Here is a 24991-nt window from a genome sequence, read left to right as displayed (position 1 = left end):
ATTGTCACTTTACACGGAGGCTCTGGTCTCAGGGCCCCTGGGCCTGTGCGCAGTAGACCCGCTCACTAATCTATGTGTGAGGCAAATAATCCAAGTACCTATCACCTTCTGGTCTTGTTTTTTTGTCTTGATATATCCAGGTCTCATGTTGGTTTGAATTTATATCTTTTGCTTTGGTTTCCTTCTTTTCTGTTTTGTGAATATTTGGACAGTTGGTGTGTTAGTGTGTGTTATGTGTTACAACATGAACCCAAGCTCAAACCAGCACGACCTGGATTCAGACGCACAACACTGCAACAGTCACTACCCTAAAACCAGAACCTAAACCAGAACAGGGCACCAGGAGGGTCTGGCTGTTTTATATGTTAATAAAAAGCAAAAGGGCCCTTTGTACTATAATAAGGAGGGCCTGTGGTCTAATGTGGCTCTGTTTGGAGGATCACTGGGGGCTTTTGTGGTGGAGAAAAAAAGCCTTTAATAGAGAAGTAGAAGCTTCAGAAAGAGAAATGGACCCATAATTACTGCATGAAATTATATTTCACAGACTTATTGTGTTCTTGGCCAGTAAAGCAGCAATAAAGTCAGTATGTTTTATAATAAAAAAAAATGCCCAAATTGTTCAGCAGAAGGCGCTATTGGCAAGCTACAATTAAAAACCTCCAGATTCATCGCCCACCATGAGAATCTGTTCAGCTTGGCAGCGAGCCACACTGAAGAAAAACCTTCAGTAGGTAAGTGCACAATTTGATAAAGAGAAGCAAGCAGGTAAATGTGTCACAGAACTTTATTATTCTGAGCAAACCTATACTACAGAGATATTTAAAAAAAAATGGCTGAGAATGAATTCCAAGGCCTGGAAAAATTTAGGCCTAAACACAGTGTTGTCTCTGTGCCAGTGAGATGGACACTAAACATGGAGAGGCTGTGCTCTGTTGACTGTGCATGTGTCTTAAATTGAAGTTAGACTTCAGTTTGTTATTATTTATGATCAAAACCATGTCTGCTTTAAAACATTTCCAGAAGACTGAAGAGTTATGCCCCCCGACAGTTTATTAAAACACTCAGACTTCCAATGACAGACAGACAAACCCTTCACCCAGTGGGAAGAATTACAGCTGACGACACTGATTTAAAGACGTATTTCTCTCCAAAACTAAAATCACTTCCCAGTCCGGAAAGAAGAAACCGTCCAACAGCACTGTAGCTCCACAGCCTGAAACCCTTTGAGCCCATTGGAGAGAGAATACGGTACTCAGTCTGCATTTCTATGTCTCAAGTAGAGGTTTTGATTTCTTCATGAGAACTGTTTTTTCAGTACGAACCTAGTTTGCCATCTAGTGGTTCTGGTTTAAAACACATCTTGAGCAAAAGCTGCAGGAGCATAATTTGCAGCATTAAAGTGTATTTACGTCATAGTATTTGCATTTAATGGCTTGTTCAATATTAAAAAGAAAAATTCCATTTGTCTTCTCTGCGACCGGTATCCTTTAACTTATCCTATATATCTCATAACTATCACTCCCTCGGAGGAAATGGCATCAGATTTGCACTGGTACACTTCAGTTCAGCTGTAATCACAGATCTATATAGTAATCACAACCTTCCTCTATTTTTAGCACGCGGCACTCACGCAGAGCCTGTGAGTGTTCTGCCAATCCCACTCACTGTTAATGAGATTTTCTCTTGGCATGAGGAGCAGAGTGGAGCAGACAATGGTGCTGTCTAGACGTCTAGGGCACAAAATGGTTGTTTCAGAAATGGCAGCAGCAACGAGGGGAGGGACAGCGCCTCCATTATAATGACGACTAACATCAAAACAACTGCTGTGGGCTCCTGCTACAGCCGCAGCTTGGGCCCATAGTGTGAAACTCTGCTGTAGATATACCAGTATGTTTAGTCTTCTCTGGGCTTGGAGGAGTTTTTAAATTCTTTCTTTAATTAATCAAAGGCAAACACAATACAGATCATATTTGATTTGGACATTTTTGTCTTTTTATACTGGGAAGGACAAATTACCTTTCTCTTGATTCTAAGAGCATTTCAGTCAGAGAGGAAGATGAGGAGATGACGACAGAGAAAATGGTGAATGGTAAGAAATGCTAGGAGCAAGCACAAGCAGAGATTGATATTGTTTACGCAGCGGTGTTTGAATAACTTGTAAAACTAACACAATGTCCTTTATCTGAAAGCCTTTGTTTGGGCAAATACCTAAAAAACCTTTAGTATTTTTAATTCACCACAGGCCATAATTTCACAGATTCATATGCACATTTTGAACCCAGTGGGCTATCATCCATTGATGCTTTATTTGCAAGGTTGCAAATCATGCCTGAAGATACCTGACATTGCATATAAAGCAAAGGTGTTAGAATCTAGGTTGAAAGTCAACACTGACTCCTGGTCTAATCTGTTTCAACTGAACGGGATGGCAGGCGTGACTTTAGATTGTGTTCTGTCTGATATGGAAAACAATAAGACTGATGTTTGCATTTCAATCCAAAATCTTCAACTAGAGATTCACAATGAAGATCATTTAATGTTTTTACATGAGCAACTGTTTCAGGTAAACATAAGTCGATGTGTACAAGTTGAGGCACATGTGGGTACAGTGGGATTAGTGTGACATCTTGTGGTCGTTTGTTGCAGTTGCAATAATTTCCTTTCATTTCAACTGATCGATCCTCCTCGGCACCATATGTGGTGCCACAGGTCATTTGCAGTTCGTAGGATTTATAGACCTGGAATTACATCCTGGTTGTTTTATAATGTAGCACATACAAAAGTTTGGATAGCAAAAAAGTCCAGACTCTTTATATACACTACAGTATTAACCTTCATTCTCAAGTTGCTTAATTTCCACCAGTTTAATTATCATCAAGTTGCACTTTAATTTTGTAACAAATACATAATAAAACAGTTATTTTATAGTTTTCAGGCTGATTGATTCAAACCAGAACCAATCAAATAGCAAGAAACAACAAATATAGAACTCAAAGATCCTAAAATTACCTTATTATTTAAAATCTATTTGAAATCTCTTAACAGCTTGCTTGGCTCACCTGCCGAGAGATGAAGTTTGTGCATGTTCAGACAGATAATCTGATACTTCTAAATCCCCTATCTTTAAAAGCATTTACTTTTCTTGTGAAGCGGTGGATTCTTCATAATCAAACCGAGAAAAAGGCAACTGATGTACCTGTTTGCACAAGCTCATTGCCCATAATGAAGTTTTTGTATTTTCTCATGGTTTACATACACGCTGGTTCTACACCTGCCTATGTGCATGAATCTGAGGCTCCAGTGCTGCTGCACAGTCCTTACAAAAGAAAACTAAATTTGGTTTGCTTTTGGCCAGTTGTTTTTCTCGAGACAGACTTTGCTCTAAACCATGAATTGAACATTAAATCAAGCTATAGTGGTGCTTAAAAGCTTGTTGGAAAAGTGTGAAGGAAAAGTTTCGGGTTCTGCAATATGTTTATTGACGTGTTCATAGATCATGTTTAATTGCTGAATTAAACAATGGGAAAATGCTTTACATGCTGTGTTAAGTAGCTACATTGCACAAGCTAATAAAGTATTTCTACTCTGCATATCTGGCTTTTTGCAAAAATGCAAATGTGAAGCAGGCACAGAAAGCAAACTGCACACCATGAACTTAACGATGCCGTTGTTCAAATTTGGCTGTAATCATCATATATCATGTAATTTTGAATCTGAGTTCTTAAACCTTCATTACAAGATACATGTCGGCCCGGGACAGCTCAAAATGCACATGCAACGTACAGTGTGTGAAATAACTGTTGCTAAAGTCACATTTTGTGCCTTCGCAAGAGCTGAGAGGTGGAACATACTGAAGCTGAATAAAAGCCATGAGTCGGTTCAGTGCAAGGACAAGAAAAACACATTTCTTCATTGTGAAAAACTGCTTTTAATGGAAGTCAGGTTGGATGACAGGCAAGTTTATTCATAGAAAGCAGCCAAGCATGACTTTCACTTGCAGAGCGCTCAAATTCAAGAGCTTTGCGGTGTCACGATAAGCCATCATTTCTTGCCATTGGAATCATCAGAGCTCCAGATTTTCTCACATTCCTTGTACACCAGCAGTTTGCCGCCGTCGGTCAGTTGCAGGCGACACATGTTGGCGACGGATTTGGCCGTATCTGTGTTCCACCTGGGAGTGTCCTGCATGTTGTACATGACCAGGTTGCAATCAGACTGCATGCACAGACGGACAGCGTCTGAGTTTGCAGTGTCTGAAGACCACACAGGCTTCCAGCCATAGATGACAAAGTTACCATCATCCTGCAGGCAGAAACAGACATTTAACTGCTATTTCCAAAACAGAATCAGGATTTTGATGAACTTTTGAAATGCAAAACGTCTGATTTACTCACCTGGAAGACAGCCTTCCACTCATTGTTGTTGGACAACAGGTAGTCTCCCCTGCGGAGCTCATCATTTTTGGACAAGTAATTCTTACTCATGATTCTGTAAAAAAAATAAAATTTGATGTGTCAGGCCAAAAGACATTTGGCATTTCCATCAAATTAGTAGTAATTTTCTAGATTTAACAACTATAAACAGATTTAACAGCATCCTGCAATGACACTCCATTAAACTACTCCCGTGCAGTAATGCATGAATCTGTCAGTAAAGAAGAGTAAAGTACTTACAGGCTTGAATGTCTCACGCCGGTTGGTCAGTGAACAGATGTGAAGGAGGTGAAATTCAGAGCTGGTCACATCCTTTATATATCTGCAGAGCTGGGGTTGGAGGAGTGGCAGATGGATTCTGTTTATTGGAGGAAATGTGATAAGGCGTGTCAGATCTTTGGTTAGTTATCTGGAACTCTGGAGTAATGTCAAAAAAGGGTGAGGCTCAACAATTCAACATTTGTCTGCATCATTACATCTGCTGCCACTTAATTCTCAAACACATTGACAATATGTAGAAAGATACAAATCTATTGTAGATCCACGAAGGAAACTGAATGCTAAGGAATGTAATATTTATACATTTTTTGGTTGGTATACACCCACCAAGCACTTTATTAGGAACAGCCTCAATTCTTCATGGACTTAGAGATGTTGGAAACATTTCTCTAAGATTCTGGTCCATGTTGACGTGATTGCATCATCTCATTTCTATAGTTTTGTCAGCTGCACATTCACGTAGTCAACCTCCCATCCTACAACATCCCGAAGGTGTTCTTTTGGATTCAGATGTGGCGACTGTGGAGGCAATTTAAGTTCACTGAACTCATTGTCATGTTTTAAAACCAGTTTGAGACGACTTTTTCTTTGTGACATGTTTCATTACTATGCTGGAAGTAGCTGATAGAAGACAGTCAGTTGTAGCCATAAAGGGATTCACACGGTCCAATAGTCAGATAGGCTGTGGCTTTCAAACAACGGTCTTTTCTGATGTTGTCTGCTGCCACATCGATTGGCTGATTGGTTCAATAAGCAGATGCAGCCGACAGGTGTTCCTAATAAAGTGCTTTGTGAGTGTACGGATAGATGAAACTGCAAATTCAGTCATCTGTCTTTCCAGTGTAGTAGTAGTGAAGTAAATTCTTTTTCTATTTTCACCATTCTCTGTGTCTAGTTGCAAAATACCCTGTTAACACATTGCACAACTAAATAAAGAAGCAAAACTAGACGAAGAACCAAGTTTCACCTTCCCCTTCAAGCAGTTACTTGGAATTTAATGTTGAAAGTAGTGTAACGCTGTTGTGGCAATAAATTCGCGGTACTGATTTTGTGACATTTATTTCACAGCTGAGATAGAAGATAACAAAGGATAAGTCTTAGGGGTGTTTTCTAGCATGTTTATCAGGGTTTTGCAGCAAACAACACAGCGCACTGACTGTTAGGTTACTGTAAAACCAAACAGCATAAAGAGGTGAACAGGGTTTTGGATACAAACCTGTATTTTGAACAATGTGAACACACATTTCTTTTCATCTGGCCTTTGCAGAAAGACGCCAATCTACTGGAGACTTTGACATTAACACATTTTTGTAGGGCATGTAACTCTTGTGCACTGTGGACTTGGTCAGAGACAAGTAACGAAAAGTGTGATCAGTCTTAACCCCCAAAATTGCCTATAGCCAAACCACAGTGCCGGATCAGCCCGGGTGAGGAAAAAAGGCTCCGTGCTCTTCAGGAAAATGGATCTTTACTTTCATGCTCGCACAAAAATAGACTCTTGGATCTCTTGGCTCTCTCAAAGGCCTGCAAAGCTTCTAAAAACCATTTCTAAAAGATTTTTCAGTCAAATTTATAATGCAGTTACCTCTCACAGCCATTGGGGGCCACTACTGTGCAAGTTACACTTTTTGGGGGGTTTTGCAAATTAAAGATTAAAGTAAAAAGCCGGTTTTAATGTCAGAATGATTTTGCTGGGTGGCATCGAGAATAGTACAAAATAAGGTGTAGTGTGTTCCTCCTTTCTGGGGTCAGCTTAAATTTACCACTCATGCTGCAACTGGAGGAAGTGAAATCTAAAGTCTTCCCATCCCAATTCTGAGCAACATTTCCTCCATGTACATCTGACTTCTGCAGAAAGAGGAAAAGTGGATATTATTGGAGTATTGGATGGTATTGGATTGCGTTTGTTTGTACAAGTGCTTCTAATAAAGGTATTTTCACTGAAGTAAAAGATGTGATTTATTTTTCCACCCAGAATAAGTTTTTTCACACCTTTTTACCTTTTATGTACGTTTTACTTCTGTGTGATGTTTTGTACATTTCAGACGATTTAAGGTTTGTCAAAGCTTGACTGAGGAATCCACTTTGAGTGAAAACGTCTCTGGTCTGTATCCGGGCTGCTGCTCGTCGAGACGCTCACATGATGTTGCATAAGGCGCCTCATACTGTCTGCAGCTGGTCTTATAGTGGAAAGTAACAAGGGGCTCAGATTTCCTGTGTCCAGCTGTCAAATTCTGACCTGAGCGATGTTTTAAATCAAAAGTGGGTGTCAGTTGTAGGAGTAGAGCTGAAGGCGTGATATTATTACTGCAATAACTGGGATCATAACCAACTTCATGGTTGCATGGACTGTCACATCGCCCACTTACCCCCTCGTCTGCACAAGACGTGGATAAATGCGAGTTACAGCTTTTCTTGACGATTACAAATGAACCTGTATTACAGTAAATGACATCAGCTTTTTCTTTTCTTTTTTTTTTTATTACAGTGTTGCTGTAGTACAGTGACTTTACAAGCAGAGACGACTCTAGTTTATCACAGCATTATTGTAGGAAAATATAACAAAACATTGCAAACAGACACTTTGATATGGAAGATTTCAGCATGTCAGACTCATTAGACTGTAGTCAAATAAGCAGGCAGCAGATTAATAGATTCTTGAGTGTTTTGTCAGATATACTGTGTTATGAAGCAGGTTATTATATGAAGCATGTTATTATGTTATATTATGTCTGAATAGTTTATTTAGCCAGTAGACACAGCCAAAAGTGTAGGAGCTCCACTGTTGTAACTCATTTTTCTGCAGTGCTCCGTCCTGGTTGTCCTCATTTCCTGAAACAGAAGCGTAAAAACACACATTTGTTTTTTTCCCCAAAACTTCGGTTTCTAACATTTAAGAACATACACGCAGAAAGGTGCAGTGTAGCGTGAGCTTGCATGATGAGTTTTTATTTATTTATTTATTTATTTATCATTTCAAAGATATGTCATCAGAGTAATTAAAAATATTCTATAACCACATAAAAATCACACATACAGGGCCTTTAAAACCACAGCAAACAGACAACATGAGAAGCGTTACCACTGTGAGCCTCGGTTTCTGGATACAGTGAATGTACGGCATGGGTCTGGCCTCTATCTGCCCTTGTAGTGTTTTGTAGCAAACCGCACAGTCCATCAGTGGCTGTGAAGGAATTATAAAAACACATTAAGAGCATGAGGATGCTGTTGATGTTTTCTTTTTTTATAACTGTGAAATGAATGCTTCTCTTTTTTCTTTTTTTTTTTGACATTTGCTCACTCTGTCATTCCTGAAGGGGCATCTCTGAGGGTTGGAGTCTGTTGTTCTTTTGGGACATTTGGTGGGTTTCAGGAAAAAGTGGTGGTAAAGGTATTGCGCACCGAATCCAGCCTGCAAGAGAGCAGATATTCTTTTTAATATAAAATAAGGAAAGTCTGGGAAAATGATAAAAAAAACTATTTGTACTTACACAATAAAAAGAGGGATAAATAACAAAATAACAGATTAAAATAAATGTTAATGTACATCAAGCAATTAAGTCAATCAATATTTATTCCTTAATTTCCAAGTAATTTTCTAACTATTTCCAGGAAATTTCTAAGAAAAGACCAAATAATCTGGTGCTAATTATAAATAAAATAGTATTCTCCCAATTAATTCCCTGAATTGACAATTAATTGCTATTATGATCTTGAAAGTCTGACATGAAAAAGTGTAAAAGTTGTTTACAATCAAGCATACAATTTAAAATACATGCACGAGTAAAGTTTCCAATAATAAATGAACTATGAATGAATATTTATTTATTCATTTTTCCCCATAATTTGTAAATAATTATGACTCTTTCTAGAAAACTTCCTGTATATCCCGGAAATGACAGACCTGTAAAACAAAGCGCTACTGTACAATCTACATTCACACATCGATATGTCCCGTCAGTGGTGGACAAGTGTCATTAGGATTCATCCTCTGAGGACGACGCACAGTGTGACAAGTTCCCCCCTTGGTCAAATAATGCAGCTGTCCATGTTATAAGCTGACTGGGTACCTACTTTTGTACTTGAAAGTAACATTTTTACTGTTGCAGGACATTATGCACAAGCTAACCATGGCTTTGCAGCTTCATCTAAGTCCTGGAGAAAAGAAAACATCTTCCAGAGGCTGTGTTACTGCAGTTAACGCAAACCATATGCGCCGTGTGTCATAGATCAGCAGAGCGTTCGCCAAATGATTCCAGTAAGAGTTCATCCTCCCTGTCTGATTTTGACTCTTGTCTACAACAGTGTCTAGTATATAAAATAGATATATATGAATAATTTAACTTCATAAATGCTGCCAAGTTGCACTGATAAGATCAGTCACTCAGATTGAACGATGGTGGAAATGTAATCTTTCTCTTTAATCAGCACATCCTCCCAAATGTTTCCCTTGAAGACACACCTCAGTGGTTTTGGCTTTGGACATCGGCTCATGTTTGTCTTCATTGCCTAATAGACATGTTGCAGCTGTTGTATATTTCAGTAGTGGCTTTTCTCTAAGTCAACAACTGATAGCTTTCAACATTAAAACCATAAACGCTGCCATTTCACGTTATCAGACCGTATCAGAGTGAGCGATGGTGGGAATGTGTTTTTTCCTCCAATTAAGACACACCTTATAACTCAGAACATGCTGACATTTAATGACATAGAGCGAGCTTGACCTGAAGCAGATGGGAAAACAAGTATGAACCAGAATATCCCCAGAGGCAGAGTGAGAGTGCCAAACTCTTAATGCGGAGAGTGACAAAGAAAGTGAAATCAACACCAGAACCATTTTCTTTTCATTTTTCTTTCTTTTTGAGATTATAAATGACCATTTAACTGTTTAGTTTTAATGAAATACATTCCTGAAGACTTTCAGAACTTATGACTTTTGCTGCGTCATCTCATGTCATTGTGTCAAGTAAAGCTGCTATGAATGTTTTCAATGATTAATGTCATAATGAAACAAATAAATCTAATACTGATGTTCTAATTCAAAGTTTTCACACACGTTTAATAAACAAATCTATCCGCCTTAATTCTTCAAGGCAGGAGCAATCAAATCCCAAATTTACCTCAATTTCTGACTTTTCCAGACTTTTGAAGAAGCGGAAATGGTGGTGCACCCCGGCATGGGAGTTTAGTTGCTCCATTGCCAAATCTACTCCCCTCTTGTAGTTGTCAGGCAGGTCATTATAAGGATCCTGGGCCTCGGCAGAGTACAGCGCAGCTCCAGCACAAATCAGCAACAGCAACCCAGCAGCCATCTTTCTCCGAGTGTGTGTGAGAAGAGCAGCAGCGCACTCCCTCCTCTTCCTGAGGGATCAATGCTCACGTCCAAAACAAGTCCTATTATGGCTGCAGAAGAACCACGTGAAACTAAACACACTGACAGGCCCGTTGCTCAAAATGTTTACTTGTTATGCCCCGGTTCCCATAATACCCCGGGGGACACAGAATAAATCTTGTCTTAACAAAACACACAATCAAAGCTGCTTGCCAAAGGTAGAATTACTCATATCCTTAGATGTGACAACAATGGAAACTTGGATTAGTAATTCAACTGCTGGAAACAGGCTCAACATGCAGGGAAAAGCCTTTGGTCGCAAGACAAATATAAATGTCACCAATAATAAGTGGGTGAATGAACTCTCTTGTTGCATTAACAGGAAAGCAGCTCATTTATGGGAAACTGAGTTTTTCTTCGAATTCAGCCAATGGGTTGGTTTAATGAATCAGTTACTGAAATGAAACTGACAGTTTTTGTTACTGCTGACCCAAACAATCTGTTCCTTAACATCTTAACATCTGTTGATCCTTATGAGCCAGTGGTGTTGGTGGAAGAAGACACTTCTACTTAGGTAAAAGTGTAAATACTGAAGTGTAAAAATACAATAACCTTAATACATTCTTTTACTTGTTGCAGCGTGTTGAGGTGGAGCTTGTTTTACCAGTTCAGTAGATTAAACCTGTGGTTCCCAGACTAGGAATCGGGCCTCTCTAAGGGGTCAAAGGATAAATCTGAGGTGCTATTAAATGTTTAACGGGAGATGAAAGAAGAAGCAAACTTCTGTTATAGAAATTTATATTAATATTTGGGACTTATTTTGTGAAATATTCAATATTTTTTTTTTTTTGTATATTTTTTAGGGCTTTTGTGCCATTATTGGACAGGATAGTAGAGAGAGACAGGAAATGGGGAGGCAGAGAGAGGGGGAATGACATGCAGCAAAGGTCGACTCGAACCGGGGCCAACTGCAGCGAGGACTGTAGCCTCTACACATGGGGCGCCTGCTTAGACCACTACGCCACACCACCTTTAGATCATGCAAGTTGTATGAAGAAACACTACTTTTGCTGTTGTTGGAAGAGGGGAAAGATGAGGTCATTGCCTTAAATAATTTAGGAGGAAGTCAAGATGGACCATGGAGTGCTACCGCAAATGCCAATAGGGTTTTGCTTGCTTTCAAATACTCACTTCAGTCAAATTACATCAAAGTACCCAATTCATTCAACTGTCGATCGTTCACAAAATTAAACTTTATTATTATTTTGTGTGAACATGTCAACAGTCTAACAGATTAGCACAGAATAAACAACAAATGACCGAAGATGTGTTACACAAATCTCACTAAAATGTAATAAAAATGGCCACACTACGAAAAACAATATTAAAAACACTAATGAGCTTAGGTTCACACATAAACAAGAATGTAAGTAACTGATTCCGGCTACAACGAGTCAATTCAAAAAGAAAGTGTTCACTGAGACCCCATTGATGCCAGCAGAGTTGGAGCTCCACTGCTGTAACCCATTCTGTTGCAGTGATTTATTCTTTCCACGTTCATCTCCTGTCATTCAGATGAAAAATGGGAGAAACATGTCAGAAATTCTTGCAGTGTGGTTTTGGTATTTATAATAGAAGAGACTGAAATCACATGAGACACAAGAAGAGACTGTAAGTAAAGCAAAAGAGGAACAGACTAACCTCTGTCAGGGCCGGTCTGTGGATACAGTGAATGTATGGTTTGGGCAGTTGTTCAATTTCTCCTCCAAACATTTTGTAACAGACTGCACAGTCAACCAGCGGCTGCATGAATGAACAAAAACAAAGCAGCAAGTTAGGACAGGGAGTCGCTCTCGCAGTCTCCATCTTTGAATTCAGTAACACAGCTCGAAATCAGACACAACTTACTCTGTCTGTTCTGAACTTGCACGCTGTGGAATCAACTGTTCCTTTTGGGCATTTGGTGGCTTTAAGGAGGAAGTGGTGGTAAATGTAGCTCACATCAAAGCCAGACTGAGGAGAAAGAGAGGGAGGGTTAGATCTGGGCAACTCACAAAAATTCCCCATGAGGGTCTTTTTCTGATGAAATCACCTCATTCTTTGATGATTAGAGCTTCTTCTGGGATCATTATTATTGCTAACCGTTAATCACAGGAAACCTCCCAAATTATGAGCTAACAGCAGATTGTAAACAATGATTCTGTAAAAACAGAAACAGACATACCTCGATGTCTGACTTGCTAACACTTCTGAAGAAGAGAAAATGGTGCTGGATTCCAGCATGAGAGTTGAGCTTCTCCAGAGCCAGATCCACTCCTTTCTTGTAAGTTTCAGGAAGTCTATTGTAAGCCTCCTGTGCATTAGAGGAAAAAAACAAAGCTCCGACGCTGAGCAGCAGCAGCAACAAAGCAGCCATCTTCACTCCAGTGTCTGTAACAATGGGGGTTGTGTGACAGTGCAACGAAACACCCACTCTGTGCTGTTTTCCAGGGCAGAACATCCAGCCCTCTTTTTACTGGGAGGAAACCATTTGGAGACAGAGAGTTACTTCTTTTGGTCTTGCCTCAGTGTTGATCCTCCAGTGTCAACATGAGAACTTCCACCTTCTACATCTTTTTTCTTCCTGCTACAAGTTTTTAATTCTGTGCAGCTTAGATGGAAACCAGACTTATATCTGTGCTGCATTTGATAAAGGGAATTACAAAATGTTGTTGGATAGGCTGGAAAAATAGGTGGGACTAAGGAGACCATTCCTAAACTACTTTAATTTATTTATAGAATATACATTTTTTTGTCTCTATTGGAAAGTTCATCACTACACAATACAAGACTTTGTATGGGGCTCCACAGGGTTCAGTTCTTGGTCACGTTTTATTCCGTCTCTACATGCTTCAAACTTCAATTATCATGTCAACATCTACATTTTCCTACACTTTATGATTAAATACCCGCAAAACTATGGACATTCCCTTGTCTCAGCTGTATTTTAGATTTGCAAATTTTAGCATGCTAACATGCTAAATTAGGACGTATACACCTGCTAAATGTTAGAAAATTAGCATTGCCATTGTTAGCATATTGACGTTAGCATTTAGCTCAAAGCACCACTGTACAGCCTCACAGAGCAACTAGCATGTTCACTTTATTTTTTTTTACAGCCTTATAAAGTTTGTTTAAAGTACTTAAAAACTGCCTCGAGTATGAAACACGCTATATAAGTAATGCTTGCTGCCTTGCCATCTTTCAAGTTATTTTACATTGAGAACATTACAATAGAACAACAACCAGGATAAATAGAAAATAACTTTTATTTGTCATCAATATTTGAACCATTATTGTACAAGGGAACATCAGCAATAGCCTCTCAGACTTTGTATTGCTTCTGAAATGGATCAACATATCATATCAGCATTTCACGACTTTGACAAATACTTTGACGCACACAGAAAACCATCACTCCCATCCACAGGCACAATAAGCAGACATAAAACTTGACATTGTACTCCACTGTTTGACTCTCATAAATATCCCCTTCATTGTCATGGCCATGATGCAGCCAAATGTGTGTGTACATTAGAAAAAAATAGGTTCTGTGACATACTGTGACAAATCTTCAAAAAACAGCAACAATGCTTCATATTGCAACAGATAAATAAGGGAGAGATGTTCGTTTCGTGATTTATGAGCGTCTCAAAAGTGCAAACTATTACGACGTGTGTTGCCCTTACAAACACAACAGACACTTGGAGCTGATCACTTCATGGTCCCACAGGCACTTGATTTTGTGCAACTTTGTGACACCGAACAGGCACAAGATCACAGCAACAGTCAGGCTGAGATGGGGCAGTTCAGAGGGGAAGACAGTGTCTGAGATGCGAACTTGAGAGTAACAGAGGAACAAAAATTTAATTTGACAGAGTCAAAGCTTTTACCAATCCATGTCACACTGATACAACATGACATAAAAAATTACATATATATATATATATATATATTTTAAAAGCCTTCATTCTCAGTAATGCATGAATATTGAGATTGTCTACACAGCTCGTGTGGAAATTTGGTCGACCAAGTTCACGAGTGTGAATGAAATGTTTACACAGATAGCTGATGACCAAAAAAAAAAAAAGAAAAAAAGACGTTTTTTTAAATTACTAAGCAAAACTGTGATAAACCAAGGAATGTTATACTATGAAAAATGTGTTAATTAGGTTGAAACTTCTTCACAAACATTACAGTTAGGAGATTTGAGATGACTGAACTGCAGCTTATTGTTCTGACCATAAAACTATTTACATGAGACATGATTTGGCACAAAGAAACCAATAAATTACAGCGATTCCCAATAAAACCAACCACACCAAGTGAGACCTCAAAACAAACTCTACATCAGTACATTAGTGCCCTAAGCATGTGCGTGGAGACATTTAGAGTATATTTAATATGCCACCGTGTTGTCTTTCTTCTACAAAAATGTGTCATGATTAGAAACATGACATAATGGCATTAGTGTAATGAGAAATTGCTTTTCATATACTGTTTTTTTTTTTTTTTTTTTGGGGGGTACATCTTCATCACAGTCCTACAAGATCTCCCTCTGCTGGTGATCTTAATTCACTACAAGCACAGAAGTTGACATAAAAGCCTAACTATTGTCTAAGCTGCTGCATTGGAGTACAAATAAATGAATGGTTAAAGAAGGAAAAGGCTAAAAATCAATCAAAGACAGATATTTAAGAAGCAAACTAAAGCAACACTGAGATTTAAGGGATTTAAGAGGACGCTAAGCAGATAAAATGATTTCATAAAATACAGTCATTGTTCAGATTTGGTGTCTTAAAAGTGCTACTAGCTTTAGGAGGCGGGTAAAGTGATCAGCTGTCTACATTAAGACAGAATGAGGAAAGAAAAACACCTCTCATACCTTTTAATTTCCTTCATAAGGCGCTTGGTGAGCTTAAAACATGGAAAAAGCGACAAACCAGAATAGCAAAAACTATACGCATGACAATATAAAGGAATGTATCCCATATATCCTCCACATATTCAATGTGAATCAGAGCAACCTTTCAGGGCTAAAAATGAATCAGTGTCGCAAATCTATCTACTGTTATCGCATTTAATTTTGAGTTTGAGATCACATCACATGATTTGGAATCTCTAGTCCCCTGAAATATATGTTTAAAAAGTATATTATGGGTGTACACACACTAACAACAGTTTGAGCTCCACAGTAGGATTTCATTGTTTGTTCCACAAAGTGCTGCTAACCATCAGAAAAGCCTCCTACAATATGATAAAAAGCTACTTAAATAGTGAAAAGTTTGACCCAAGTAACAAACAACCACAGCTCTGACGTAATGAACTGTTCATGTCTGGATGATGAAGAAGGCCGGTGGTGCACAGTGATGTGGCATCAAATTTCTGTGAGTGTTTTCAAGCTGGAGGGACTCTATCGCTGCATCCCAGATGTCAGTGGTTGTGAGTGACAGATTTTGGTGTCCACTAAGAGGACTGAAGTGGTAATGTGAGGGCTTGTCGTGGGTTACACAGGCATGTGCATCTCTGAATACTCATCGTGACACTCGCGCTCATCAAACTTTGGCTCTGCGTCGTCCGCATCCAGCTGGAAGGAGGCAGAGAGACATCACAGTTAAAAACAGATAAAAACATTGTATAAAGTGTATTGTACATAAATGTATTCACGACTTCTCCACTTTTGCATGCTGCTGCCTGGGTAGTGGTGCGGCGGTATAAAGTAGCATATTGCGCCCCCTTGTGGTTAACGTACACAAGCAATCTCTCTGACGGTGAAGATGCGGCTCAGCAGGAACATCTTGACAGGAATGGTGAGTAAGAGCACGAAGGGGAAAGCCAGAGACGCCTGTGTCGACATGACAGCCCACAGAACCGCCAGACACACCAGCTGGATGCAGGTGAACAGATGCATCCGCAGCGTACGGACCTGCAGGAAACAGAGATCCTTTATTAAAAATAACAAAACCAGCATGTAGGTGAGATATGAGAAACAGAGATATGAGAAATAAGTGATGCAAGGATGTAGCTCAATCATAATGAAAAAAATATTTAACCCTTTAATTACCCCTTTAAGTTATTTATCAAGAAAAATGTCCAACATTTACACGTTACAGGTTTTCTCGAATCTCTGGACTTGCTCTTTACTTGTATTTATTTTTATATACAGTATATAAATTCCTTGTGCGTCTCACCTTGCGTACATATGTGTGGTCAGGGTGATACTTTGGTGGCATAAGCAGCAGCATCATGCGCTCCGTCAGCTGGATGCCATTGAGAGACATCACACCCATGTAGAGGAAGATACCAAACAGCACAGCCAGGGGGATCTGACGCAACAGGTCACCTATTACAATGGACATGCCTGGAGGGAGGAGGGCACAGGGTCAACAACAAAATGAACATAGGATGCAGGAAAATGCACTTTCACAGGCGCTAAAGAAAAGAGCAGTAATGTTTTCAGTGTCTGCCACTCACCAACCATGATGGCGACCAGGAGCCCAGTGACCCTCTGCTCCTTCACCTCCTGGATGCGAGGCTTGTCTCCGGGGGCGACGGCCTTGCTCATGACAGTGAGGGCGTTGACGTGGGTCACTGAGCGGACAGTCGCCGCGGCCATCCACGGCAGGCCGAACAGAGCCGAGCTGCCACCCAGCACCACGATCAGCAGCAGGTCCAGATGGAAACCAGAGCCCTTCACCAGCATCCGCTCCTTCTTACTCACTATCAGGCTGCAGGAAGTCACACGTACGTAAACAACAGGGTTTGGGCGAGTCAGCCAGAGGTGAGTTTGCCTTGATAACTAGATTTTCTTTTCTTATTTTATTTAGACTATATACAGATCGAGTATGTGAGCTCTTTTATATCAAAGCCCTCTTTAAAACCCTGTTTTCCATCAATATTGTGCACAATGCAAATCAGAAACACAAAATACTGCAGTGCAGAGTGATACAGACAAAAACAAATAGCACAATATTTATACTGCAACGGTAAAAATGTAATGATATTCTATTGATTACAGCCATTCACGCAGAGTCATTCATTTTTCTATACACAACAATAGTTCGGAAGTTGTGAATTTTATAGCAATTTATAATCAAAAATAATTTTTTTTGTGTAATAACTGTTTTAAAAAGATAATTACCGGTAGTCAAAATACAACAACAATTCTCTATAAAACTATTGTAAAACATCCTGGAATGAAACCTGTGGTAATATTAGGTTTGAGGTAAATCAGTCAGGTTTGGTGAACTCATGAATCAACACAAACCACATTGTGAATTTTAGGTTTGTGTCTCAATGCCTTTTTAAGATGTCACGACAACACACATCTCTGTATCAACGTGTTGTCCTGATGATACTCTGCAGGGTTACTCACGTGGTGATCTGTGTCTCCATGAAGATGAGGATGAAAACCAGAAGAGCGGGCAAACAGCAGCCAAACATCATCCAGATGGGGAAATTACCGTCCGAACCCAGAGGACTGATGATCCAGCCGCGCTTGTCGGGACTCGTCACAGAGAAACCACTGGGAACACTCAGTTTCTAGACGGAGGACGAAGACAGGACTGAGTATGACGGGATAATGAATGTCTGTATTGTGAGTCTTTGGTATTACAGCAAACCTGAAGTCAAAGGTCGAGTATTTTACATAAAGATTCAGTCTTTTGAGTCTTACTTGTGTGTATGTGTCATCTATGCTGTAATCCATCAGGACCATGATGAGGATGGCAATTGGCACCCCAAAATCTCCAATCACCCTGCGAAACTAAACACGGTACAAGGAGGTATGAAACAGAAGGAAACAGTTAGCCAGACTCGAACAGCACCTCTAAAAAATATAAATAAATTAACATGTTTCACACTGTTTTTGTATCTCCCAAAATGTTGAACTAGTCATTTAAAGTTGTCCATGAAAACTAGTTAACTCAACACAAAATGCATAAAGCAGCTACTAAACAGACTTTGCAGTGCGACTGTTTCGTCAGCTTGAGGATTTTAGATCATATGATATAATCGGTAATATGTATCCTTCATGTGATGATGGCAGGAGGATGAAATATAAAATATAGAGGTTAATTTTGCGGGGCTGATGTTTTAAAGTGATTTTAGCTCCTTACCCTTCCAGGGAAGAACGCACTGTTTTTGAACTTGCGCAGGTAGAAAGCGATGAAAAACGTTCCGGCCATGAGGACCAGAGAGAGCAGCGCCGTGTTGGGCTGGCCTTGGACCAGCGGCGTATTCTGGGTTTGATTGCTGTGCGTCCCGTTGAAGTGTTCCCCTACTGTGCTGTTGTCAAGGGAGCAGCGTTTCAGTGGGTGCTCCTTGAAAATCTGCCCGAGGACACAGAGGGTTCAAATGAATACACAATATTTTACTGGTGAATACACACACACACGTTTATGCCCATATAGAAACCTGCTGTGATTACTTTTTATGATTAATTGATAAGGATCATGATTATTATGCATCACATTTTTTAAAGTTGCACAACCACACTTTCTGGAAAATGAAATTAGCCCGTGGTCAAGCAGCCGTCAAGCCTGTGCCATACAACTCTAAAAATAGCACCATAAGCCTGGATAATAGTTTAACTCTCAATCCATTTAATTTTCAAGGCCAGTCAAACACAGAAGATTTCAGGTGCACTTGTTAGAAAAACATACTCATTTCAACCCCGACTTTTGAATACTGTCCAAAGATTAGTCTGTTCAGTTTAGCGTCAGGGATGTAATCCCCCAGCGTGCCAACAAAAAGTTTTTGTAATCAGGAGTTGTTATTTCAGGTCTCTGGTGTACCCTGCCAAGCTTGATGAAGGTCTCGCAGATGAAGATGAGGGAGATGAGGAAGGAGAAGATCTCCTGGGTGAAGCGGGAGACGAAGCGGACTAGAAAGCTGCCTTCGAAGGCCACGGTGACGATCACGATGATGATGAGCCAAAACCCGATCCAGACGCGACCAGTTAGATACTCTATTTCGTTCGCTTTGCAGAACTGTGAAAACACAGGAGCATTAAACGTTACTTATGAGCAGATGCCGCACAAACAGCAAGTATCTCAACTAGATTTTTCAACTTTAGGCTGTTGTTATTATGTGGAGACACTCGTTGATTTACTGTTCATCAACTTACACTGTAAAAGGCTTCCTCAAAAACTAGCAGTGGTCCGGAGAAGCCCACAACCAGCAGAGGCTGAGCTCCGAGCAAGCAGAAGATCACGCCCTGCACCGCTGTCGACACGATCAGCTCAGAGACACCAATCAGGCCTTCCGTCTTCTCACCTAGCGACAGACACACACACACAAGTCATCAACACCACAGTGAACACAAACAGGCTTTAGAGCTTCCTCAATAGACTGTTAATTGAACTACCATTACAAAAACATGAAGGGATTTGACACACGAGACTAAGTTTTACACAGTGGTTCAACTCTCTAGTTTCATACGTGCGACTCACCCAGCAGGCCTCCGAATGTAATGGCCGGAGACAGGGCAGCGAAGTAGATGAAGATAACAGCGGCCATGCACTGACTGTTCAGGGCGTCCTTGAAGTCGCTGATGTACTTCGGGTAACGTCGCCGCACGTCTCGTACCAGTCCTCCAAAGGGGCGTCCTGTGCGCTGTAAAGGGTCGTCTGACTTTTTGGAAGGTGTGAGGAGGGCCTCTGGGTGACAGGGAAAAGCAGATTATTAAATGAGTCATGTAACAAAAAAGTTGAAAAATTTCCTTTTGATAAAGCCACAAGGAGACACTTACCTTTTTCCTCAAGGCTTTTGGGTTCTTTGGCCATCAGTTTGACGCCCTGCTCCTCCCTCTTACGCAGCATCTCCCTCTGGAAGCGAGCGACAGAGCGCAGCAGCTCATCACCTCCCATCTCTGACGGCGGCAGCACGATGCTGCAGTCCAGGAAGCTGTTGATGGCGTTCAGCAGGTCCTGCCTGTCGTCCGCCAGGTAGGCTGCCTCGTGGAATTGCTGGAAGGAAATTCAGCCACAAATATAAGCAAAGTGTGGGAATCTACTCTATATTTATCTTATTCCTTTTTGTGCTTTAGATGTAATTAATAAAATCAATATGTTACTGTCATGTAGTGATTTGGGTTTTGTATTCATATAATACATTTTAAAACCAAAAAACGAAAAAATCTTTCGCCACCTTGTCAGACATCAGCGTGGAGATGGAGCGTCCTATCTGGTGGTAGTCCATGCTGGTGGTGGGGGGTCCCAGCAGAACAAAGAGGAACCTGACGGGCACGGGGACCTCTAGGACAGACTCCAGCTCCACCGCCTCCTGCAGCCGCACAAACGCCATGGTGGGCTGCTCCAGGAAGTCCACGCTGCCTAGGAGACAGCGGCACATGATAGTCAGTGAAAGATGAAGGAACACAAGTGATTCAGGTGTGATTCAAGTAGTAGCTTGTCTTCAAACTAGGGTCTTTTATGGCTTTTAAGGCATTAGCAACTTACCCACAAGGACAACTGTGGCCTCTGCATTTTCAGGAATCTTCTCCAGCAGCTTCAGCTCATGTTTGGACTTGGACCGATGCATACCGGGCACCAAGTTCGGCTCCTTCTGCTGAAAACGGGCACAAACACAGAAAGTGAAATCAGGATGAAGACAGATACATGTATTTGTGATTTTTCAAAGAAAACACTCGAGCACTAGACTGACCTGTACTTCGTTCTTCTCCACGTCGATGCGCGTTTCCGTTTCTCCCACCGCGTGGACGGTGCCCATGAGCGGGTCGGTGACAGACGGCTCTGGCTGATGGGTGTGGTTGCCACTGTGGTGGTGTGTCATCAGACTGCCGAGGCTGGCAGCGGAGATGTTCCTGGGGAAGGGGCTACTGTGCTCTTTCTCATCGCTCGGGTGACTAGGGGAGGTAGGGAGAGGCAAAGAGAGGGTGAGCAGGAGGAAGAGAGGAAGTGACCAGGCATGAAGCCACCTAGTAGCAGGAAGTGCGCAGCAGCGAGAGAGTAGTAGAGATAGTTTAACAGCTGGTTATCCTCCTACTCGAGAAGCAAACATTTAATTGGCAATAATTAATAGTTTGAACTAGTATTAGTTTTGAAAGTCAAAGTGTGGCCCTGCGTCAACATGCACACTGTTGTTTTGCAAATTAATAATTATCTGAAAAAGTATGATTTTTACTCCCCACAGCACAAATTGACCTTTTAAAATTAGTAAATGTGACTTGTGACCTCTCATCACTCTCTGTTTTGGAACAAACACTTCTTCCTACAAACCCACAGTTACAACTGTTCACTGGTGAAGACATGACCATGACTTTTGTTCACCATAAAGTCCAGAAAACCCCAAATATACAGATTTCAATAATTGACAAACAAAGCAAACAAATCTTGAAAACATATGGCAATTTTTCAAAAATTTTTCTTGAAACATGGCGAAAATGATTGATCGATTAGCAATAGCAAAAAATAGGAGCAAATATTTTTCTGTCGACCGACTAATCAATCAATCGACTGATCGTCTCAACTCTAGACTGATTCCGCAGGTCACCTGTGTTTGAGCAGCAGAGCTCTCAGGACATTGGCTCTGTCCTCAGCTTTGATCTGGTCAGAGATGATCATCTGCTCCACCACCTGGTGGGCGATGCCAGGCAGGGTCTTCTGGTCCAGGTCCAGCAGCACCGCACCTGCGAACAGACACACACTGAGCTCAGGACTCTGTGAGCTGGATCACTGAGTTTTTGGCGTTAAAAATGATGTGTGCACACTTTAACTCGGCCTGTCTTTCTTACCGTGCGAGATGGTCTTTCTGAGCTCAAGCAAACTGCGGAAAGACAGAGAAGCCACGTGAGGTTTCCCCCAGCGGTCCGTCTCCTCCTCCACATCTTCCTCAAACTTGATCCAACGAGCCGTTTCCTTCCACTGCATCTCCTGGTTCTTGTCCATGGTCAGCTCGTTCAGCTCGACAAACACCTGGAGACGTCGCACAAGAACACACACAGGTGGAGGTGAGATATGGCAGAGAGCATCCACACTGTTCAAACCAAACATGCACGTTCAGCATCAGCCAAATATTCAAAGCAATTTGCATTTCGCCGGTTGAAACAATCAAACTTGGTTTAGCAGCATTGGCTTCAGTGGAGCATTTTGCAACATCAGAAAACAGACTCCATGCTTACCGGGATCCCAGCTGATTTATTCAAATTCACTCAACACAAAAGAGAGATGTTCTCCATGTTATTACTTAGATGTTCAACTTAGATAAAAACACATAAAAACAGGTGATGGCATCTTAAAAACCTCAGACTAAAAACACAGAAGAGAGACAATATTCTGCTGTGCACTTCTCAGCTCTCTCAGCATCAAGTATCTGTTAACAGGTTATTAATTGAACACCATGCAGGTCAGTCAAGTCCTGAGTGGAAAAAAAAAAAAAACAGGCTGGAAAATCCCCTATTTTGCCATCATGTGCCATTATACACCTGCTGCATGCCTGTGAAATCACGCTCACACGAGTCAAACCTGACTCTGGCCGGTCACCCAGCCTCACCTTCTGGTACCGAGCCATTTGACCGGAGTCCATGTCCAGCATGATGCCTTCTGGCCGCGAGACAGAGCGGTACAGAACCACGGGTAACGACTGGAGGAGCGAGACGGTGCAGGAGAGGACTCAAACACTGATACAATCGACTGCGGCACAAAGGATGGGACCCTCACTTTTACACACATGCCCATAGGTAACTCTTCCTCATCACACACACCTGACAGGGACCTGTTGTTTACCTGGGCTGCTGGGGGCTCAAAGCGCTGTATGACAATGTGTGTGTGCGTGTGTGTGTGTGTGTGTGCGTGTGTGTGTGTGTGTGTGTGTGTGTTAATAAAACATAACTCTGCCTCTCTCAGGAGCTCCCGGTGTCTGGTTACCTAAGCTCCTCTCTCTCCTCTTTTTTCCTTTCCGCGTGTGAAAGGAAAGAACTCTTTCATTCATTTTTAATTGCCTTCTTCCCTCCCTGTCCCATCCACAAAAGAGACAGGGCTGCACTAACTTTGACAGAGGAAAAGAGGGGAGGCATTTCCCAGGATTTATGGTCATATTTAAGGCAATTAGACTGAATGTGAAGCAGAAAATAAAGATTACAAATATGGGACATTTTCCCACCGGGCTTCATCGGACTACAGTCAGTCATTTTACTGACCATATTAACAAGCTTTTGTCTTAGGGTATGATTCTCATTCTCAGATAAAGAAATCATACGCAGTATCAGGAAACATCAGCAAGTTAGACTTTTTTTCTTCATCAGCTGATCAATCAGTAAATTAATCCTTAGGAAATGTGTCTGTTTCATGTCTTTGTAAATCGAATATTTTTGGATTTTGGATCGTTGGTTTAATGATACCACCCTTTGGCTCTGGAAAACTGCCACAAACTAACTCTTTATTATTATTTTTTGATATTTAATAGATCAAACAATTAATCACATCTTTGCAATTTTAGTTTGGAATTTTCACAGATTAACCCTTTAATGTGACTCTATCCCCGTGCTGTATGTCTATCAATAACCCAGTAAACCTCTTTAATGACGCTTTCTCAAGTATCGTTTTGCCAAAATGAATTGAAACACAGATTAATCTTAAAAAAGGGGCTAAATCCAACCAAGTTCTGCAGTAGCTGACATTAAGTAATTCATGTCTTGTCTGAGTGAGTAATGTTCACCTCATGTGGGGTTCGGTCCTGCTTGCGACTGCGAGTGGTCGGCTCTTTGTGGTCTTTACTAATGTGCACCACTTGTCCCTTGGTGCTCTTTCTGACCAGGTGTCTGCGCACGCCGGGAACATCTTCAAACCGATGACCTGGTGGAGCAAAGAGGAGACGAGTGTTGAAGAATACAGTTCAGAGGAGACAGTGGAGAAAGTATTTTTTACACTTCATGGCCATTTCAAAAAAACTTAAACTGCACAGAGGATTCAGTAAACATGACATCCAAGTCACACTGAATAAAAGTTCAAATGCTGCAGATAATTTACAGTTTACAGGTTGTTACAGTTTGCTTCTGCAGCCTTCAGCCCTGCGACGCGTTTCACCCTGGGGTCAAATCTCAGCCCATCAAGTCACAGAGGACCCGGCCACTTTGCTTTTGTTTCGCCGGTCCCACAGCAAAGAGTAGGGTTACTCATGCTGGCAGCACACCACACATTGAAAAGGATGTGGAGAGAGACACTGGATTGCAGTGTGAGTAGAAATGGTCCCATCAGGTGTTATAAGTTCAAAGATCAATGGACCTGCTGGCACTATCATCATTAGAAGTGTAAGAGAAAGAAAGCGAGTAAGAAAAAAATCCCTTCATGAATACCATTGGTCTTACCTTTATCACCGCTTGTAAATCCTACGTAACAAACAGTGAAGCTTTTGAGAGTCCTCATCAATGTTTTCACTCATTATCTGAAAACCAAGGTGGTTCTGGTCGACAAAACAATGAATTTCAGCTGCTATCCCTCTTCATTCTAGCTTAACTTGCACAATCTCTTCAATTCTTGCTGAGCAGGTCCATTGCCAAGTCGCTCCATGATGTGTTCACTTGTGTGTGAGTGAAGTTTGGGGCAGATCCTGGAGTTAAATGGCGCCTGAGTGGCATGTGGAAGGAAGAGGAGGGTGCGTGGTGGGCGTTGGGTTAGTGCTGGCACGGCCATCTGACTACGTGACCCTCTTGCTGCTCAAACCGGAGTGTGTGACTTGTGCTAAAGTTTTGACAATTCGGAAAAAGTTGCAATTACTTGACCGGTGTCTGACCCTGCAGGGGCTGAAACTATCAGAATGCATCAGTGAGGAGGGGTGTTAATTTGCTCAGGTCGAACAAAAGGGGAGGGACAGTGTTGTAATAATTCCTATTGTTGAGCAGCAGCCAGAGACAGACTTTTCCCAGGATGATTTACGGTGGCGGGAAGCA

The 24991-nt window shown here is 41.1% G+C and overlaps 4 protein-coding genes across 6 annotated transcripts in view; all 4 read right to left on the bottom strand.

Annotated features, from left to right (window-relative positions):
* Positions 1–3904: 3904 nt before the first annotated feature.
* Positions 3905–4832, bottom strand: LOC111656606 (B-type lectin plumieribetin-like). The gene is made up of 3 exons (XM_023408387.2): positions 4674–4832; positions 4395–4488; positions 3905–4302 (listed from the first exon to the last, which is right to left on the bottom strand). The coding sequence occupies exons 2-3, from the start codon at positions 4482–4484 to the stop codon at positions 4042–4044; spliced, it is 351 nt and encodes a 116-aa protein (XP_023264155.1). The 5' UTR covers positions 4485–4488; positions 4674–4832; the 3' UTR covers positions 3905–4041.
* Positions 4833–7171: 2339 nt separating this feature from the next.
* Positions 7172–10085, bottom strand: LOC147819015 (uncharacterized). Its single transcript, XM_087174526.1, has 4 exons — positions 9833–10085; positions 8014–8124; positions 7795–7896; positions 7172–7544 (listed from the first exon to the last, which is right to left on the bottom strand). Exons 1-4 carry the CDS (start codon positions 10022–10024, stop codon positions 7458–7460), a joined length of 492 nt encoding a protein of 163 aa, XP_087030652.1. The 5' UTR covers positions 10025–10085; the 3' UTR covers positions 7172–7457.
* Positions 10086–11277: 1192 nt separating this feature from the next.
* LOC147819014 (uncharacterized) lies at positions 11278–12493 on the bottom strand. The gene is made up of 4 exons (XM_087174525.1): positions 12269–12493; positions 11953–12057; positions 11746–11847; positions 11278–11608 (listed from the first exon to the last, which is right to left on the bottom strand). Exons 1-4 carry the CDS (start codon positions 12458–12460, stop codon positions 11519–11521), a joined length of 489 nt encoding a protein of 162 aa, XP_087030651.1. The 5' UTR covers positions 12461–12493; the 3' UTR covers positions 11278–11518.
* An 841-nt stretch (positions 12494–13334) lies between these two features.
* The window catches only part of slc4a2b (solute carrier family 4 member 2b), a 29280-nt gene continuing 17623 nt past the window's right edge, over positions 13335–24991 (bottom strand). For 2 of the 3 annotated variants that reach the window (XM_023408321.2, XM_087174523.1), the window contains 17 exons: positions 23761–23897; positions 21839–22019; positions 21598–21733; positions 20749–20950; positions 20544–20652; positions 20233–20417; positions 19835–20051; positions 19536–19742; positions 19211–19359; positions 18879–19073; positions 18201–18413; positions 17759–17848; positions 17459–17625; positions 16558–16811; positions 16275–16444; positions 15836–16009; positions 13335–15670 (listed from right to left, as the gene is read on the bottom strand). In XM_023408321.2, coding sequence (XP_023264089.1) covers positions 15590–15670; positions 15836–16009; positions 16275–16444; positions 16558–16811; positions 17459–17625; positions 17759–17848; positions 18201–18413; positions 18879–19073; positions 19211–19359; positions 19536–19742; positions 19835–20051; positions 20233–20417; positions 20544–20652; positions 20749–20950; positions 21598–21733; positions 21839–22019; positions 23761–23897 — 2867 coding nt within the window. In that variant the 3' untranslated portion in view covers positions 13335–15589. Of the gene's footprint in view, positions 15671–15835; positions 16010–16274; positions 16445–16557; positions 16812–17458; positions 17626–17758; positions 17849–18200; positions 18414–18878; positions 19074–19210; positions 19360–19535; positions 19743–19834; positions 20052–20232; positions 20418–20543; positions 20653–20748; positions 20951–21597; positions 21734–21838; positions 22020–22596; positions 22687–23760; positions 23898–24991 lie in introns of all 3 variants that reach the window. The other variant, XM_087174524.1, reaches the window with a different exon arrangement.

The sequence above is a fragment of the Seriola lalandi genome, unplaced genomic scaffold (genome assembly GCF_002814215.2).
Source record: "Seriola lalandi dorsalis isolate HSWRI2012SDOR001 ecotype SW California unplaced genomic scaffold, Sedor1 jcf7180002054360, whole genome shotgun sequence".
NCBI classification, from domain to species: domain Eukaryota; kingdom Metazoa; phylum Chordata; class Actinopteri; order Carangiformes; family Carangidae; genus Seriola; species Seriola lalandi.
This window is presented reverse-complemented; position numbering and strand designations above follow the sequence as displayed.